The following is a 19,759-nucleotide window of genomic DNA, read 5'->3' as shown; positions in this document are numbered from 1 at the left end:
CCCCGGGTGGCGATCCCAAAGAATGGAAACCAAGGATTCCAATGGGAACACACAGATGGAGGCTGACGGTGTATAATCCCTCGCAAGTCCAGGAGAGACAAAAACAAAAGATAAAATAAACTCGATTAAATGAAAAAGCCAACCTGATTAACGAAATAGAGACCAGGAAAGAAAATTTAAAAAAAAAAAAAAAAAAAAAAGAAGGGAGACGTTTAAATAGTAGGAACCGTGTACCGTTCATTCCTGTGGAAGTAAAATTATTGCACGACTCTAAGAAGACAGAGTTAGATCAAGCCATTTAAAATCAGCTTTATGCCGTTAAACAAGGTGAGAGGAAATGGGAAAAGACGCGTGAAGCGAATCTTAACCAGAGGAAGGTGGTATCACCTAGTAACGTTACAAAAAGTAGCCTTGAAGGAAAAAAAAAGAAAAAGAAAAAGAAAAAAGCAGTTGTGTGTGTGTCTCTGTGTGGTTTTTTCTTTCCGTTCTAAATGCTGAGATTTTGTTTCTAACCGCCGAAGTAATTTTTTTTTAAACCTGGTCGATGGTAATCCCCAACGCCCTGAGCAACAGCGGTGAGTAAGATATAAGCTCTATAATCACCTGCTGTTCTTGTTTTACAGGCTGCTTCTGAGGGAGGGACGTTTTTGTCTTCCAAATACGCAGTCTCATTTGTACCCCGACAGGTATCTACCCAAAGCCGAAGCCCCCGTACCCACCACGGCCTGCGAGTCCCGACCACCACGGGGGAGGTAAGAACGTTCACTGCTTTCAGAACGGGTTTGATGAAACGTGTCTCTCTTTTTTTCTTTCTTTCATTTTTTTTTTTTTTTAACTAGTTTTCATCCAGCTGCTTTGGCTAGAAGCACCAGGTCACCCTCTAGGGAGGGTGGGGTTTGCATCAACATGACTTACTGCGATTTGTCCTTCAGAGGAGGAGGAAATATGGGCCAATAGCCCGGAAAGTCCTCAGCAATTCAGGAACTGAAAAAAAAAAAAGCTAAAATGTGACCATGCAGATGGGGACCTGGAAAGCCGGAAAAGTTGAGGGCGTGGGGAAGCTCCATGGAAGGTTCTAGGCATTGGGAAGGGTGGAAACTCATCTCCTCGTGGGGAGTGAGGTGGTCAGTCAAAGTAAGAAGTCAGGTTCAATGAAGCGTTGCCTAATTGCAAAGCAACGCATGATACTAACTGAGTTAGTTAAAGGCTGGCTAAGTGACTACCATCCTTTAAGACCATCTTTTAAATCTGCAACTCCCAATTTATCCCCTGCCCCCCGCCCCGGTAACCATAAGTTTGTTTTCTATGTCTGTGAGTCTGTTTCTGTTTTGTAAATAAGTTCATTTGTGTCATTTTAAAAAAAGATTCCACATAGGAGTGATCTCATATGATATTTCTCGTTCTCTGTCTGACTTACTTCACTTAGTCTGAAAATCTTGAGGTCCATCCATGTTGCTGCAAATGGCATGATTTTGTTCTTTTTTATGGCTGTGTAGTATTCCATTGTGTAAATACACACCTTCTTTATCCAGTCAACTGTGGATGGACATTTAGGCTGCTTCCACGTCTTGGCTGTTGTAAATAGTGATGCCATGAACATTGGGGTGCATGTGTTTGTAGAATGATTCCTAACATGCAAATGACCTAATTCTGCCCTTTGCTTCTTAAGAAAAAGAAAAGCTCTTTTTTTCTTCCAAGTTTAACATCCCAGCTCCATCAATTTCCTTCTTATAAAAATTCCTCCCAGCCCTTTCCACAAAGCCTTGTTCGACAGAGTGTTGCTGTTCTGCAAGGTGCCGGCGGACTTCGCTCATGGGACGGACTTCTTGCTACCGTCTATTTGGGAAACACCGGGTTAAATGTGCTTCCACGGGCTCCTGTAAAATGAGTCACCAGAACCAGGTTGACTCATCCATCCCGGGGCCTGTGGGGGGCAAATCTCAGGCTTGGGAGGTGTCCTCCTGTGACTCACAACTCCCGGGGCCAACACATTCTTTTCTCTTCTTTTTTTTTTTTTTTTTTTTTTCTTTTTAATCGAAGGACTAGGGATTGAACCCGGGACCTCGTGCAAGCTAAGCACACACTCCACCCCTGAGTTGTGCCTCCCCCCACACCCCTTCCCTGATGCATCCTGAACCAGAGGAACGTTGCTTTCCGGCGTTTGTTTTCAAGCTTTGCTAAAACCCAGCCGTGAGATGGCGGTCCTGATTATGGATTTATATTTGATACGCTTTATGCAGCTCTTGGTATCAGCATAAGGCACAAGAGGGAAAAAAAAATTCACCCAAATGAACCCCTTTTGTGCTTTAAAGGGGATGGTCAGTAGAGTGGAAATATACACACGCAGAGCGGAAAGCGGGACGCACCATCAGCAACGTGAGATGCTTTTGTCCTCATATCGGGGACGGACTTTCGCCAACCGTCTGACCTTTGCGATAACCCCACACAGGGGGACGTTCCCAGCTCAGTATCTGCCGCCTTCGTTCCAGGAACCCGTGAGCTTTTTGCTCCCAGAACCAGGGGAGGAGGTCCCGGGTGCCGAGATCAAAGCGGGTTTTTAAAGCTTGGTGCTTGGAGAGGTTAAAGACCTTTTGAGGGCTCTGCCCGGCAAATGTGAACCAGCCGGATTGTCACCTTGTATTCCGGTCTTTCTGCGTGGGTGGCCGGTTCGTCCCTGGAAGGTGCCATGGCTTTCCTAAAACCACCTTGCTGTTTTCAACAACAGGTATCTACCCACCGCCGAAGCCGCCGCCTCGCCCGCAGCCTGGCACTTACGACAACAGCGGAGGTGAGAGTCGTGAGTGTGGGGGTCGCCGGTGGATGCCACCCGTGTTCCAGGTTCTCGTCCCGCCCCAGAAAGAATTCAGAGACAAGACGTAGTGGTTTAAAAAAAAGAGAAAAAGTAAAGTGAGGATTTATTAAAGGACGGATGGTTCACCCTCGAGGGGAGAGCGGGCAGGCTCAGGTGAGCGGCTGCCCTGAGTTACTTTGGCAAGTTGGTTACACAGGGTGTAAAAATGAATGGGCGGTAGGTTCATTGGGGAGGGAAGGGTGTGGGGTCCTATTCCCTGATTTTCATCCCAGCCGCACCTTCCCGAAGGGAGGAAGGATTTTTGTCCTTATTTAGTCTGGATAGGACTGTGCATGAATGGGAGCTTGTAATCTGCAAGGCTAATTTTGTTGAAATGAGGGCATAATGAGCAAAAGGTTACATTCGGACACTGGAAGTTCCTGCCTTTTCTCACCTTTCTTTGTTGGTCTCCAGGCCACTCGTCACCCTAAAATGTGTGACCCCTTATGAGCCCAGAGGTTCCTGCTTTTCTCTCTCTGCCCAGGGACCCCTGCTGCTCACATGGTGTGTGGTTTCCTGCGTTTGGCCGGTGCCCTTCCTGTCTGCCCAGTTCCTGCCATGTGGCCCGCGTTCCCCTTTCTCTGCTCATGTGTAGCCATCCACCTGCTCTGACAGTGGGACACAGTCCGGAAGCCTCGGGAGGGGAGCAGCGGACCCGTCTTGGAATTCTGTCCTCGACGGTGAAGTGCTGTTTGCGTTTGAACCACACGGAGGTTCTTTAAGGAAAGTGTCCACCTGCTCCCCGCCGGCAGCTGGCGGGGGTACTCTGACGGAGGACACCTTTTGTTTCCTTTTGGCTTCTTCCCCGGGTTGCAAAAATGCAACGTGCTCCAGAGACATTTCGCCTCATTGTGACAAGGTCCCCCCTCGGATCCCGCAGGGGCCCCGAGTCTCTGGCCCTCAACACCGGCTTTCAAAGGGCAGCGGGATGTTTGGGCTCTGAGCAGTAAGAATTGGGGCTCAGGCTTTGCAAATCGGGGCTGGCGGGTGACGGAGGCAGCTTTGGCCGGGTGAAGTCGGACCGTCTTCCCTCCCAGGTGCATGTTTGGGGCCATCTCTTTGGCTCTGGGGAGGACACACATAGACTTCTCGAAGCTGGCGGCCCCAGGCTCCTTCCTCTGGGAGCAACAGCCTCCCCTTTGAATTCGCTTGCACAGCCAGGTGTACGGCACCCAGACACCCCGCACCTCGGCTTGTACCCAGCAGATGGGCCCACCCCAGCCCCTAAAGGCCCTGAGGTTTATTCTGATTCTAAAATACAGACCTCCCCCCACCCCCGACGCCCTGGACCCCAGCGAGCAAGCAGCCCAGGCTGCACGTGCCATGCCCCATCGCCAGACTCCACGTGGACACGACCCCCGAATAGGCTCTGAACATCGGGCGCTCAGAAGAGTTTTAGAAACGGTAGTGCCAAAACTCACAAGTCAACTTTGCCGACACGTTGCACATTAAATTTGATTCCAGTTTGGAAAAAAAAAAAAAATCTTAAGACTCTGCTCATGCAGAAAATTCTGCACGGAGGGAACCAGGAACCATATCCAGGTTTTCCCCAAACGGGAGCTCGGGGGCGACCTCGTGGTCTGTCCCACGTGTGTGTTTTGCCAAAAGCACCCAGCGATGAATTCAGTTCTGGCGTCGTCTACCCAGAGACAGTGTCAGACCCCAGCGGTTGAGGGCTCCCCGTCCTGCGAGACTCTCCCCACTTCAGTCCCAAGTCCCAGAGTGTCACCTGTGCTCCCGACCGGCCGACCGGCTATAGACGGGACTTCCCCGTGACCGTCCTCCGGTTTGGTTACCTTGTTAGAACGGCTCACGGGACTCAGACAAAGCCTGACGTTTACCAGTTTAGGACGTGATAAAGGGTGGAGATGAACAGACAGATGGAGAGACACCCAGGTGGGATCTGGGAGGGCCCCAAGCGCAGGAACCCTGTCCGCCTGGAGTTAGAGAAATTCTCCAATCCGGAAGCCCTGCAAACCCCACCCTTCTGCGTTTCCACGGACACTGCTTCCTTGCAAGGGCCTGAGTGATGAACTCGCGGGCCGCTGGGGATTGCCCTCAACCTCCAGCCTGTCTCCCCGCCCCAGAGCACCGGGCTGAGGCTGCAAGTTGCAGCTCTCCAGTCGCCATTTGAGGGTGCCTCTTTGTAAACGTGCATGAGGCAAAGGGTGTGGAAGTCGCGGGTGGGGGGACCCAGAGAAGAGGGTCCATAGGAGACCTGCAGGAAGCACCCCACCTCTTCCCAGGATGCAGAGACAGGAGGGATTCCCGAGCTGTGCCCCACCCCCCACTCCAAGCTATCCCAGGACTCAGTGCTGCCCCTGGGGCCTGGGGTTCCGAGGGATGAAGGAGTCTCTGCAGTCAGCAGCTCCTCGTAAACTTTCCGATCAGAAGGCGTCTGTCTCACCGGTGGTCCCTCCCCGGCTGATGGGTTTCCTGTACGCTCTGTCTACAAGCGAGAGTCCTGGCCACCAGGACCCCTGGCTTTGGGTCCCCAGGCCCCCAACCCCGACCCCACCGGGGTCCCGGAGAGGGTCCTGCCAGCTCTCCAGCTCTCTGGAAGCTGCCCCGGAGCCCCCATCACAGGCTCGGTTGTAAAGAAGGCTCTCCAGGGCGCCGTGTGATGGTCCTGTGCTCCGCCCCCAGGTTTCCTGAGTGACAAGGACCTCGATGACGGCCGGTACCCGCCCCGGCCCAGGCAGCCCGCAGGTGCGTGGGGGCCTCTGTGAACTGACTGGGGGGGTGGCGGCGTGGCCGAGGACGTGCCGCATCTCCACGTGTCTCTGTTAAAATGAATGCTCTCTATGGCACAGCTGACATGTAACACCGTGTGAGTGTGACGGGCTCCGTGTGCTGATCTGATACGCTTGTCTGTTGCAGTGCGGTCACCGCTGTGGCCTGAGCCAACCCCGGCCTTTGTCACAGCGTTTCCATTTCTTGCTTGCTCTCTCTCTCTTTTTTTTTTTTTGTGGCAGAGACGATTAAAGATCTATTTTCGTCTATATACCTTTATATTCATGTATATGTATGTACGTGTGTATGTCTTTATATACTTATATGTCTCTATATGTGTATGTTTGTATCTCTACACATACATATAGGTACATATACAATTTCTATGTAAAATTTCCCCTGTAACTGGGCTGTGACCAGCTGCACAGCATCTGCCTTATATAAATGCATACAATCTTTCTCATATAAATGCACGGAATCCCACATGAATGCACAGAATATTTCCTATATAAATGCACAGAATATTCCCTGTATAAATGCACAGAATGTTCCCTATATAAATGCATAGAATATTTCCTATATAAAAAAGTGCCTAGAATCTTTCCTATATAAATGCACTAAATCTCTCCTATATAAATGCACAGAATGTTTCCTGTTTAAAAAAAATGCAGAGAATCTTTGTTATATAAATGTACACTCTGTCCTTTGAGCGTTTCCCCTGTGGTCCCCAATCTTTGCCACCCTTCGGGGCTCTCTTTGGGGTGAGTCTTGGACCAGGCTTTGGTGCCATTGCCAGCGCTCCAGGCGGACGCCTGCTGGAGCCCAGACTCGGTGGCTGAACCCACGTTCTGTCCTGCAGGAGGAGGAGGCGGTGGCGGCTACTACCCACCTCACGACGGCTACGGAGACACACACGGTAAACCCAGCGCTGGGGTGGGGCTGGGGTGGCATTTTCAGGGTTCCCACTTCTGTTCCGCATCGCATCTTCTTCGCGGGGTCTTGGGTGTTGGCAGTCTCTCTGCGGGCTCTTCTGCACCGTCTGTGCAGACAGACCTCCGCTTGGCGTCGTCCTGCTCCCCGGGAGCCCAGGTGCGGCCACCACACCCCTGTGTCCAGGTAAAAAGAAACAGAGCAACAGCCTACGAGGCTCACAAGGGGGGCAACATCCAGCGAACGGGGCATTCTTTGTTACGCTCGCGGACGATGCCAAGAAAGAACGGAGCAGTGGGCAGGCGCCTTGTCTAGAGTCAGGTTCCCCCCGAGCGATCGGTTGGTTTTTTTTTTTTTAACCAATTTTTTAAATTGATTTTTTTATTGAAGTATAGTTGGTTTACGGTGTTGCATTGGTTTGATCGATGTGGCTCTTGAAGTGTTCGGACGGCCTCTGGTTCTGTAAGGCGCGATTTGGCGGCAAGACGTTACAGCTGGGAGAACGAAACGCCTTGGATGGATGTCCCTAAGTCGGATACGGCTGACTGACGTTCCGTCTTGCGATGTTTGTCTATGTCGTGGGGTGACCCCCGCAGGAGGTGCAGCGAGCATCCATCACCACACAGTTACAACTGTTATTTTTTTTCCCCTTTTGTGAGGAGGATTTTTAAGATCTGTCCGCTTAGCAACTTTCAAATATGCAACCTCAGTGCTGTAATCTGTACCTCCACCTGCTGTAAGTCTCGGTCTGGGCTGTTTCTTTCCTTCTCTGCCGGATTCCTAAGGCAGAAAGAACGAATTGTCCCAGCCGTGCCCCGGGGAGCCCTGAGTGTTTCTGCACGGTTTCCCGGGAAACGGGTCAGGGCTGGAATCACGCGGTGCCATTTCTTGGGGACCTGTCCCCCGTCCGAATGATCTTGTATCCTGAGAGGTAATAACGCTTCTGCAGAACATCCGAGTATGCACAGCAGGTGACGGCCACCACCTGCCACTCGGCGTGCACAGCAGAGGGTGGGGGCGGGGGGCACGCGTACGTTCACGGCAGGCTCTGGAAGAGACCGTCAGCTCCCGCCCGCGTCCACGCCGCCGTCCGCCGGCCCCGAGCCGGGCGAGGCTGTGAGTCCGCTCTGAGCCGAGCCCCGAGGTTCTGGGACCCGCACCCAGCCTCTCCCTGCAGGTGGTGGAGCGTGTTTCCTTTCTTAAGAAAAACGCAGAAGGGCCGGCCGGGGAGGGCGTGCCCCACGTCTGTCTTCCCTCCTCGCATTGTGGGGGAACGGCTTTGCTCATCCTTTTCAGAACTGGCTTTTGATCAGCAGGTTTCTCTAATACCCACCGTGTGCGTCACCTCGGGTGCGATAGCAAACAGCACGACGGGGCGGCTTACACGTCACACTTTTATTCCTCCCGGTCCTGGAGGCTGAAATCTGAGGTCAAGGTGTTAGCAGGGCTGGGGTCCCCTTGGGGTGTGGACGGCCGTCTCCTCCCTGTGTCCTCCCGTGGGCGTCCCTCTGTGTGTGTCTGGGTCCTCCTCTCCTCTCCTTATAAGGACCCCAGTCCTATGAGATCAGTACCCACCCTAGTGACCTCATTTTACCTTCATCCCCTCTTTAAAGACCCCCATCTCCAAATCAGCCCCATTCTGAGGTCCTGGGGGTCAGGACTCCAACCTATGAATTTTGGGGGGTGGACACAATCCAGCCCCTAACACCAGCCCTAGTCCACTCGGAAGAGGCCGCTTATTAAAGGACCCCTTAATAGTGAAACAGCACCCACATCCACTCTTCCACCACAGAACGAACCACATTAACACCAAGGATTTTGTCTGCATCTTAATTCTGTCTTTAAAAATTCCTCTCTGACTGTATGTAGAATATATAAACAGCAAGGTCCTACTGTACAGCACAGGGAACTATACTCAATATGTCGCAATAACCTATAGTGAAAACAATATATATGTACACATATATGTATAACTGAATTGCTCTGTTGCACATCTGAAATTAATACAGCATTGTCAATCAACTATACTTCAATTTAAAAAAAAAAGTTGCTCTCTGGAGACAAGGGAGAGTAGAGAAGCCTCCTTTAGTTTTTTATGAGCTGAGATGACTGACGCCCGTGTTTCTGACGGGGGCCGCGTCCCTGGCCTCGGGGGCCGGGTTGTCCTGGACGGCAGCGGAAAGGGACTTGAATGTATCTCCCAGGCTTCGGGGACCTGCACCCGGCCAGCCTCCGATGCATGCGTTAGCAGAACCCACTGGTTTTGCACTTCGGGCTCCGTCCCCGCCTCTGTGCGGTCAGAGGACGGACGCCCTGAGTGAGCGTGTGCCGCCCCCTGGCTTGGGGAGAAGCAGGTGGGGCGTTGGCAGGTTTTCATAGCCTCTGGCTTCCGGGATGCTGGCTTTCCTGTTGGGGCTTCCTTTGGAGACGTCCCTGAGATTTCCCGACTGTTACCTTCCGTATCCTGTGTCCTTTCTGTCCTGCAGGAGGAGGGAGATACAGACCCCGCTCCCGTGGGAGTAATTATGGTAAAGGAGTTATGTCTTAAAAGCTGCATGCGGGGAAATTCTCCTCCTAAAGATCTAACAGCCCGCGTGGGCGCTGCTGCGAAACCTGTCCTCTCGGGGTCCTGCACAGAACCTCCCTGACCGCCTGGCTCTCTAATGTGTCCTCCTTGGTCACTGAAGCTGGGGAAGGTGTTTTGCATGCGATGCAAATTGAAATCCTTTCAAGAAACGAAGACCTGCTTACATGTGCTATTACATGTGTGCACATGCGTGCATCCAAGCACGTGTGTGTGCCTGCGTGTAGACATGGCTGTGTGCAAACATGTGTGTGCATGTTTGTGTGTGTGACCATGCGTTCACGTGTGCACGCATGTGGCTGTGTGTGCATGCATGGCAGCGTGTGGGTTCGCACATACACGTGCCTTGTGTGTGCACGCGTGTGCATGCATGTGTCAGCAGATATGTGTGTATGTATGCACACGGCTCTTGTGTGTTCACGTGTATGCGTGTGAAGGTGCATGTGCACGTGTGTGTAGAGGTGTGTGTGCCTGTGGTCGCATGGGCATGGTGCACGAGGTGCCTGCAGGCACATCCGCGTGTCTGCGCTGTGTGCGTGTGTGTATGAGGGCATGTGCTTGTGTGTGGCACATGTGTGTGCTTACGTGCATATTCCCTGACCCCCTGAAATGACAGCCACACACCCCCTGGCCTTCATCGCCCCGTCCCACTCCTGACCCTTCGATGCAGCCTGCATGCCCCCCTCCCAGTCCTGTCTGCCCCACTTCCCCACCGGGAGGTCAGCTCCAGGAGAGCAGACGCTTGGGTCCTCCTGTGGCCACGCCCCCGGCATCTCCACGGTGCCCTGCAGCAGACAGTCACCCAATAAGCTCTTCCGAATAAATGACTGACTGTGTGTTCCTCCCCTTCCAGGTGGAGACGGCTCTTCCACATACGGGAACCCTCAAGGTAAGGGACAGGCGCGGCCCGCCCGACCTCTCCCAGGGCACCTCCTGTTTGTCTGTTTGTCAGGAGGCTCCTGGACGCACAAGTCTGCCCTTCAGGGTGGCGCTGGTTCCGTGTGGGCTCAGAGACGGGGAGGCGAGGACCGTGCTCAGCCTGGAAGATGCCTCAGGGCTTGGGGAGCAGGGCTGGGGTTCTTGAACCTGCCTCTGTGGCACCCCTGGTGCCCCTTTCATGGACCACTGCTGACAGAAGCCAAGACAGAGAGGGAAGAGGAGGTTAAGAAGCCCCCAGGGCACTGCTGGCCCCGTCACAGGTCAAACAATGGACGGTGGCGTCTGGAAGGTAGACTTTCTCCGTGTGTCACTGGGAGGATGGGGTCCAGCCTCTCGGCAATTTGGCATTTACGCGGAGGATGACAGTAACTCTGCCCAGCTGACCACAAGGCTTTCAGGAGCCGTCAGTGCTGTCAGGAGGAGAAAGGGATTGTGGAGGCTTTCCAGCCCTGACAGCCGGTACCCATCCAGAGCCTCAGTATTGGTATTTTCTGGTGAACAGGTGTTGTTGGAAAGTCCAGGATGCTTCTCTGCTCTTGGGCGGAAGGTGGGGCAGGAGGGGTGCATCCAAGGCAAGAATCCAGATCTGATGCACGGTTTCCGGGGTCCTGCGGCAGGGTGGGAGGACTCTTCCTAGACTGGGGTCGGGTGGAGGTGGGTAAGGCTGTTTCTGGAGGAGATAATCTCCAAGTCATGGTCTAAAGGATGGGTGGGAGGTGGCCAGGAGAGGAGAGGGAGGGTCTATGCTAGGTCAGGTTGAGTACGCTCCCGGGAACACCAGGAATTTGTGGGGCCAGGGTGTGGAGCTTGATGGGGAGAGGGGACAACCCTGGAGTCGGGCCAGTGAGCCCCGTGAACATATCTGTACTTTATACGTGCTCGTGGGAAAGGATTTGCTCCTATTTCTACTGTGTGAAGCATGGATCTGAGGGCTAGCTAAGGGTCTGGGAGATCAGCTTTAAGACACATTTAGTTCCCAGACTGGAGAGGATGCTGAGCTAAATCAGGGTGTTGGCACTGGAGGTAGGAAGAAGAGGTCAGCTTGGAGGACAATTTGAAGGTTTGCATTGATGAGAGGTGCTGTATCTGTATGGGATGGTTGAAAGGATACAGGTGTATCAGTCCCCGGTGCTGTGTAACAAAAGAGCCCAAAGTGTAGTGACTGAAAACCACCACCATTGATGATGATGATGGTGATGGTTATGAGTATGATTACATGATTCAGGAACTGGGCGAAAACCAGCCCACCTCAGTCCAAGAGGCCAGGTGAATTTTTGTTCACCAGGCAGCCAGGAAGGGTACCCAAAGAAGGAGGAGAATGATGCCTGGGGTAGGAACCAGCACAGCTCACATCTTCTGTGTTCTGTTGGCCAGAGCTCCCACTCTGAGGGTGAAGACCTGGGCCCCAGCTCCCAGTGGGGAAATGCCACCAACTCACATGGTAGAGGAGGTGGACGCAGGGCGGGGAGCCCTGGAGAGCAGGGTCCTGCAGGGGACAGGGTGAGACTGCGTGGCCAGAGGAGGGACAGATCCCTGGGGTCCATGGTAGCGCTCTTCCAACCAATGTGGGAGCCGTGTTCACGGCATGGCCTTTTATCCATCATCTACAATCCGCCAGCTACTTGGTCCGATTTGATGTGCCACATGGATGCTTATTTTATTTTATTTTGTTTAATTGAATTTAATTTTTTAAGGCTCATCATCTTTTTCTTTTTTAATGGCAGGATATGGTTGGTTTCATGGATGCTTATTTTAAACGGAAGCAATGATTTGTTCTTTGGGAGAGCGTTGGTTTTTGTCACGGTTCCCCACCTTCGATCTTTGCAAAGCTTTGTGCTGGTGTTCCCTCAAGGCATTGATGTCCAGTCTGTGCTTAAGTCCAGAGCCCCAGTGTCCTTTGAGGGCAGAGCTACGGGGGCACTTTCTGGTTAAACTTTATTTTTTTGCATGAGTGAACAATCTACATCCAAAAAGACACACAGTCATTTGACTCAACAAATAAATAAAAAACTATAGAAAGTGCCTTTTTCTGTGCAAAGGCATTGGATATTCTAGGTGGATAAGATGTGGTCATGAGCGCCACTGGGGTGACAGCAGAATCACTTCCTCAGGCTCTTTGTGAGAATTCAATCATTTTCCTGTGAATATAGGGCAAGGGATGTGATGGCAGAGTTATTTAAAATAAACGGTGCTCCTGCTGGCCGTATTAGTCTCAGACCGTCTTGCTTTTCTTGACCCCTGCAGGTAACATGGTAGCGAAAATCGTGTCTCCTATCGTGTCCGTGGTGGTGGTCACGCTGGTGGGGGCAGCGGCCAGCTACTTCCGGCAGAACCGGGGGAGGAATTGTTTCAGGACAAATGGCAAGTTTCACTCCCGATTTTTTTCAAAATACGAATACATATAACAAAACAGAAACACACAGATCTAGAGGACAGACTAGTTGGTGACCAGTGGGGAGAGGGAAGGGGGGAGGGGCAGGGGAGGGGGAGGGGCGTCAGAGAGACAAACTACTATGTATAAAAGAAATAAGCTACAAGGACATATTGTCCAGCACAGGGAGTAGAACCAATATTTTATAACAACCTTGAGTAGAGTTTAATCTACAAAAATGTTGAACCACTATGTTCTGCACCTGAAACTAATATGACATTATAAATCAACTATATGCCAATAAAAATTTTAAAAAAAAAGTAAAAGCAGCAACAAAAACATCTTACCTCCAATAAACACATGGACACATCTTCACATGAGTCCTATCTACGAACTTTGTTCTTAAAATGAAAATTGCTTCATTTTATTGAGAATTTATTTCTTTTCAGAAAGTCCTCAAAGTAGAGCCTTTTTAAACATTATAAGCCATTAGTGACGATTTCAGTCTTACCTAAATGATGGTTTTTAAGATCTCTTCTTGTGATAAGTTTGTTTCTATTGCAGTGGAGTTGCTGTGCGATATCATATAAGTCACAGGGGTACTATATAGTGATTCGCCATTTTTACAGATTATATTGCATTTATAGTTATTGTAAAATGTGGGCTGTATTATGTTGCAAAATTTTTTGGACAATATGCAGGTTAATTTCTTTCACTGATGATTAAAGGCTAAATATTTTTGAATACAACCTGTCAAAAACGTTTATGCAAAATGCATCCTTTGATTTCTTGAGTAAAGGGTCTTTTTTGTTTGTTTTAGTTTGATAAGGCAATGGGCTTTTAAAATATTATCAATAGTTCAGAGAAGTGTGTCTGTTACGCATGATGCGTCTGTCTGAGCCGTGTTCAGGTAGCACACTCAGTAAATAAGATATTTTGAATGGAAGGGAAACACTATCTGGCGTCTTTCGCCGGCAATGTTTTATCGAGTTAAGTCCAAGATAGACAAAATGACCCTCCCATTGTAAGGGGATTTTAAGCTGGATGTTACCACTGACCCATGGGGGACTTGAGGGAAACCAGTGAATGCGTTTTAACAGAGATTTAGCCTTTCATCACTTTTAAAAGCGGTTTTCTTATCTGTAAGATTTGGTTTTACTGCTAGAGACCCTACGATAACTAACTCAGGACTAACGTGGATGTTAGTTAGTGTTTGAAGGATTCAGCTGGCGGGGCACGGCTTTGCCTGCTTCTGCTTTGTGTTCAGTGGAATTTTAATCACGAGCGAGTCGGGAAAGATATTTGGGTTGAACCTGCAATTTTTGCTCCCCTCTCCCAAAAGGGAATGACAGCAGGGCTAAATCGGAAATCTTTCTGTTGAATTTCAGGCTGTGCACAGACCCCAGGGAAATGGGAGGGTGGCTGGGGGTGCTGGCGCTTTCTGCTTCAACTTTGGGTCCAAGCTCCTGGGTTTGAAGAACTAGGCACCCAGGTAGCAGAGATCCTGGGTGCTGGTTCATGACCCCCCTGAGGACATGTCTGAAGGGCGGGTGAGGACAGAGAGGGAGACTTAACTGCAGAAACAAGAGCCCAAATGTTAACTCGGGGGTCTCTGAAAATTTGGTCCTGAGACTACCCACGTCTCAATCTGTCTGGGGCTTGCCACGGACGGGTGGGGGGGGTGGGGGTTCCATTCCCGTGAAGGAAGCTAGGAAACAGAAGTCTATTTCAATAGCATTTTTGGAGGATTTGGACAACTTCAGAAATCCCCAGACCTGCCCGTGGCCTCCCCCTGCTGGAGGACGGGTGGTACTGACGGGCCCCTTGGCCGGGGGCCGCCTCAGTCTCCACCCGTCACACCCAACCCGGCGCGTTCGCAGGGAAACCAGGTGGACGAAAAGCAGCCTCAGTCTCCGGGCGACACGCCTCATCGTTGCGGAGACGCTGCACTAACCTCGCTTGCGCCTTCGGCCCGAGCCTGTAAGCGCGTGTGGACCCGGGAGCTCGGGGCAGAGAGGTCAGGACAGTGAGGCATTCCAGGCACAAATGTAAGGGGGTGGGGGTGGGGGGGCCCAGTGAGCAGAGTCATCAAGATAAGTGCTATTTTAGTGCAATATTAAAAAAATAATAATAAGTTGGCCAACTACAGCCTGCAGACCTGCTGATTGTTCATGTCAATAAAGTTTTATTGGAACCAGGGGCCGGGTTCAGGGTGCGGTGCGTGAGGCATCGTATCCAAACGCAAGCCTGGATCCTGCCTTCCTGTCACATCTTGGTATTGTGGTCCTAGTGGACTTTTTCCATCATTTATTTTGATGGGTTTTTAAAAATGCTGTCTTAACACGTTATTAGGCATTTTGACTTCTAAGTTTTATGGAGCCTGCTGGAATTTTGTGCCCACTCACTTCAGCCTATTCAAATTTACAAAGGAGGTGGAGTTTTTTGTTTTTTGTTTGTTTTTAATGTGGATCGTGCGCTTCCCATTTATCTGAGCTGGACGTCCTTTTATTGTTAAACCCGTGCCCTGAGTTGACGCTCTCCCCTGTCCTTTGCGGGACTAAATACCCCGCCTACTTTCTCAGTTCTGCTTTAGCCGTAACTCCACCAGGTCTTCCCAGGACCGAATTTGGCTGCCCTTCCTTTAAAGTGTACACACTCGGGAAGTTAGGGGTGCAGACGTGCTGGGACACCCCTGGGGCACCCGTCCCAAGGGGGGAGCAGGACGGATCCAGGGTCTGCATGGTCTGGTGGGTTGCAGTATCTGTAAACAGCATGTAAGGACTCTGAGCATGTGGCCTGAAGTGTCCTCTAAGACGGGTCCGGGACATCACCTCTTTCTTGAAGGATGATGGGCATGTGCATTGACCAGCTGTGCGGTAACGCGGTGCAGTGCACATCCTGTGCAGCTGTACACAGCCCTGCCCCGGAACACGTGCACCTTGTAGAGACAGAGTGATTGGGACGGGGCCCCCAAGATGGCAACAGACATGGACTCCTTCAAGGGGACTGGGTGAACATTTTGCCTTTATCTTCTCAAATAATAGTGCTCACTTGGGTGGTTACAAGGGCGAATGAGATCACGTCCCCGCAGAGGGGTTCCTTTAAATATCAGTTGTGACCAAAAAAGATAAAGTGACTCAATTCATTTAAAATGTTCAAAACAATGTTCCCTTAACAAATGGAAAACAGTTTAAAAAAAAAAAGAAAGATAATAGTGCATTAAGATCTATCCACAGAGTTTCTCCCCCAGCTATGATATCTGGTTTTTTTTTAACACCTTTATGGGGGTGCGGTCCCTGTACAGTAAACTACACGCATTTCAGATGTACGATTTGATGAATTTTGATAGATCTAGACACCCACAGAAGCACCGCCACAATCAAGGTCCCGCTGTGACATCTCGCTACCGATCTTCCCTTGCAGAACCAGAGACCGTCTGAGGTCTTCGAGACCCATGGGTCGCTTTGGGGACATCCCTGTGCAGACAAGAACCCCGATCGTCGCTCCCGTGGCAAGTTCCTTTCATTCTCGGTGTTACTCGCTGCCCTCAGAGTTTTCTGTCCTGTTTGAAACAGTTGTGCTGCCTAACGAAAAAAAAAATCCCTGATTCCTTGGACATATTGATGAAGAGACGTTAGTCCACTGGACCTTGGGTCATGAAAAGGTTCCTTGCTCTGTTGGTTCCATCATGAATCCGGACAGAGAGGTGCTGACGCTGGTCTGAGCACCCAGACAATCTCATGGTGCAACCACAGGCAAGGGTGGGACCCCCTTGTCATTTTCACAAAGCTTGATGTCAACAGAATGGCTGGGGGTCTGCTCCTAAAAGATTGAGCATTCTGCTGGGATTTCCAATGAGTTCGGGTGAGAAGCTTGGCCAGTGGTAAGTTCTTCAAGTTACGTCAGAACTCCGGGTGCGTTCAGCACGGCCGGTGAGGCGGGAGCCAACGGTTTCCGACACTAACGGCAGAATCTGAATGTCTCTTGGTGTTCCCACGTGCTCGCACAGAAAAACTGTTATTTCCTGCACAAGATGAGGCTGGGTTTTTCTGGAATTTTAAGTGCAAAATCGCTGATGTGGAAACTGTCTTGGGAAGGTGGGCTTGGGGTACTTTTTCCTGCGAAATCATACAGTTTCAATGTATTTATTTTTGGAGGCCATGAGGAGAGAGCGATGTGCAGACGTTGACCCTTTCCTATAAGTTTTGGTCTTTGCTCCTCTGTGGGTACCGGTTGTCAAGGCGAGGGTGGTGTGTTCCTTGGCGCACACTTTCCTTTTTACTCATTTCCTCAAACATCTAAAAAGTATACCAGCTTTTTGCTTCTGTTTAAGTCACACTTTCGGGGAGAGGATAAATGCATGGTTTGGGCAGATGAGTGTCATTTGATTCAACTCAGGTTCATGCTAATAAAACTCTTAGACTTTCAGTATCAGAACCAAAAAGGAAGACGTTCCTTGGGGTCTGGAAGCCTTAAAGAGGATGCACGGAAACCCCAGGGATTGCACGCCTTGTGGGCTGCGAGCTAGGTCTCTGGAGAAAAGAGCTGGAAGCAGTAAGTACTTGAAAGAACTCCCCCCAAATCAGAAAGAACCTAAGAGTAATCGTCTCAATGAGACGTCTCGGAACGGCGTGCCTCCCGTCCTGGATTCACGCAGATTGGAGGCACTTGAGGAAGGCCGGTGGTTCCCTGCTTCGAAGCGGACCTGCTACCGCGGTTCCCAACCCTTGTCAAGCCTTCTCGTGCGTGAGGCTTCCAAACTCCCCGTTTCCCGTGCGCAAGTTTCAGCGGGTGTGTAAGTTCACTCTTGCTAAAAAGTGTGTGTGTCCGTGTGTGTATGCACACCGCACACATGGAGTCACACACACGTACGCCTACACGGGATTCCAGCATCTTTAAAGGTAACTCCGTGCATTGCCTGTAATGGTCACAGACAACTTTTCGTCATTTAAAATACACGTAGGGGAAAAAAAAATCGGCTTTGGTGGCTGTGTTCTGTTTTCTATCTCCGGCACGTGAAACTGTGGGACGGGACTGACAGGGTCTTTTAAAAACCACGGTGCTACGTCGCTTGGTGTGCACCCGAGAAATCTCTTTCTTAGCGCCGTTGTGCGTCCCTTGGGTGATGTTGCTAAGGTGGTCCAGGCCCGGTTCCAACGGACACAGAGGGTGTTTGAGAGGCAGCAGGGCATCTGTCACCAGCCAAAGGAAGAAATGTTCTCCTCTGTGCCGTGCAGAACAGGATGGGGTATGAACGTACAAAGAAAATCTAGTTAGGGGGGCAGGGTGGACGTGAGCCCGATGACCAGAGGTAAGAGCGGTTAGCGTTCAACCCAGTTGAAATACGAGTACGTGAATAATGACCCCTTCGGAAGCCTCTCTTTAAGGCGTCGCCAGGACCTCCTGGGGGGCATTCTTCCCAAGCTGCAAAAAGAGAAACCTCATCATTAGCTGCAGTCTCCCTTGCTGTTGAAAGAGAGCACTGTGGACGGTGCTTGGCACTTGCCGCCTCCTCCTGGGAGTCTGGATGTGTCTGGGGGTCAGTGTGTGGATATCCTCATGTTCCTACAGACACTTAAAAAGAACACCCTTAACTCTCCAACACTGCTGGTGGGGATGCAAATTGGTGCAGCCACTATGGAGAATGGTGTGGCGTTGCCTTAAAAAACTGAAAATAGAGCTACTGAATGATCCAGCAATCCCACCCCTGGGCATGTATCTGGAGAAAGCAGTAATTCAAAAAGATACATGCACCCCAATGCTCATAGCAGCACTATTTACAGTAGCCAAGACATGGAAACAGCCTAAACGTTCATCCACAGATGACTGGATAAAGAAGCTGTGGTACATTTATACAATGGAATGCTACGCAGCCATGAAAAAGAATAGAATAATGCCATTTGCAGCCACATGGATGGACCTAGAGATCATCAGTCTAAGTGAAGTAATCCAGAAAGAGAAAGAAAAATGCCATATGATATCACTTATACGTGGAATCTAAAAACTGACACAAATGAATCTGTATACAAAACACAAACAGATTCACAGACACAGAAAAGAAATGTCTGGTTACCAGAGGGGAAAGGTAGTGGGGAGGAATAAATTGGGAGGTTGGGATTTTCAGATATAATCTACTATATACAAAATAGATTTTAAAAAGGGACCTACTGTGGAGCACAGGGAACTATATTCAATGCCTTGTAATAACTTGTAACAGAAAAAAGTCTGAAAAGGAATACCTATGTGTATTCTTTCAGGGTAATGGTTTAAAACCAGTAGTTCCTTCTGACAAGTACTGTGTGACCTCCCTTACATGTGGCACCTAAAACAGACAAACTCATAAAAACACAGAGGAGCTCGGTGGTGGTTACCAGGGGCTGGTGCGGAGCGGGAAACGGGGAGATGTTGGTCAAAGGGTGCAAACTTCCGGCTGTAGGATGGACAAGTTCTGAGAGATCTAATTACAGCATGGTGATGGCCGTTAGCCACGCTGGACTGCAAGTGTGGAACTTGCTAAGAGAGGAGGTTTTCCGTATGCTCCCCGCGGAAACAAAGGGTAGATTATGGGACGGGATGGAGGTGTTGGCTAACAATCTGATGGTAACATGTTGCAGTGTATATACGTATCAGATCACCACAGTGTACGCCTTAAACTTACACAATGTTGCATGTCCATAATATCTCAATAAAGCTGCGAAAAATAGCTCTTTCTGGGTTTTTGTTTTTTTTTTTGCCGCAAACATTTTTTTCCCTTGGATTCTGTACATGCATAGATGATCTTTTCAGTGGCTCCTGGCAAGATATCCTTCTCCCGTTCTGTGGCAAACTCACTATAAATTTCATACTCTGTGAGAATTCATTTTGTATCCGTGTGTGTATATTCGGGGGAGAAATGTTCCCTTAATGACCATATGTTTGTGCTGACGTCATAGAATCTGATTTTCACATTGTGTTTGCCTCTGGCTGCGCTGAAGCTTGTTCATTTCAGAGCCTTCATAGGATCTGCGTGGGCATCTCGTTTTTTGGGTTTTGTTTTTTTTTTTTTTTTTGAATCTTCTTTCATGTAATATAGTGTCGATGTGGCTTTTTCTGGCAGAGATCTTGAAGACTCGGCACATAAATGGGTTTCTTCAGAACCCCTTGTGATTCATGATTAAGACGGTCTCCGACACCACCAGCATTTCATAGTTAAGGATCCAGCGTGCATCGTGGCATAATCTCTGCCTTCAGCAAAGATTTTCTAACATCTTCTCTGCTTGTTGAATTCACTCACTCTTTCTTTGCCCCCTTTGGCTTCTTATAAAAGGTTTTTTTTTTAAATGCACTACTCCCCCTCCAAAGATGGGAGTTT

The 19,759-nt window shown here is 50.0% G+C and overlaps 1 protein-coding gene across 3 annotated transcripts in view; it reads left to right on the top strand.

Annotated features, from left to right (window-relative positions):
• The window catches only part of XG (Xg glycoprotein (Xg blood group)), a 31,208-nt gene extending 12,097 nt beyond the window's left edge, over positions 1–19,111 (top strand). The window contains exons 4-11 of one of the 3 annotated variants that reach the window (XM_064483507.1): positions 687–752; positions 2,726–2,788; positions 5,498–5,560; positions 6,444–6,500; positions 9,001–9,042; positions 9,952–9,987; positions 12,282–12,398; positions 15,832–19,111. In XM_064483507.1, the coding sequence (XP_064339577.1) occupies positions 687–752; positions 2,726–2,788; positions 5,498–5,560; positions 6,444–6,500; positions 9,001–9,042; positions 9,952–9,987; positions 12,282–12,398; positions 15,832–15,848 (461 nt within the window). In that variant the 3' untranslated portion in view covers positions 15,849–19,111. Of the gene's footprint in view, positions 1–686; positions 753–2,725; positions 2,789–5,497; positions 5,561–6,443; positions 6,501–6,631; positions 7,585–9,000; positions 9,043–9,951; positions 9,988–12,281; positions 12,399–15,831 lie in introns of those variants that run through there. The other 2 variants (XM_064483508.1, XM_064483506.1) reach the window with 2 other exon arrangements.
• Positions 19,112–19,759: the final 648 nt, after the last annotated feature.

The sequence above is a fragment of the Camelus dromedarius genome, chromosome Y (genome assembly GCF_036321535.1).
Source record: "Camelus dromedarius isolate mCamDro1 chromosome Y, mCamDro1.pat, whole genome shotgun sequence".
NCBI lineage: Eukaryota > Metazoa > Chordata > Mammalia > Artiodactyla > Camelidae > Camelus > Camelus dromedarius.
This window is presented reverse-complemented; position numbering and strand designations above follow the sequence as displayed.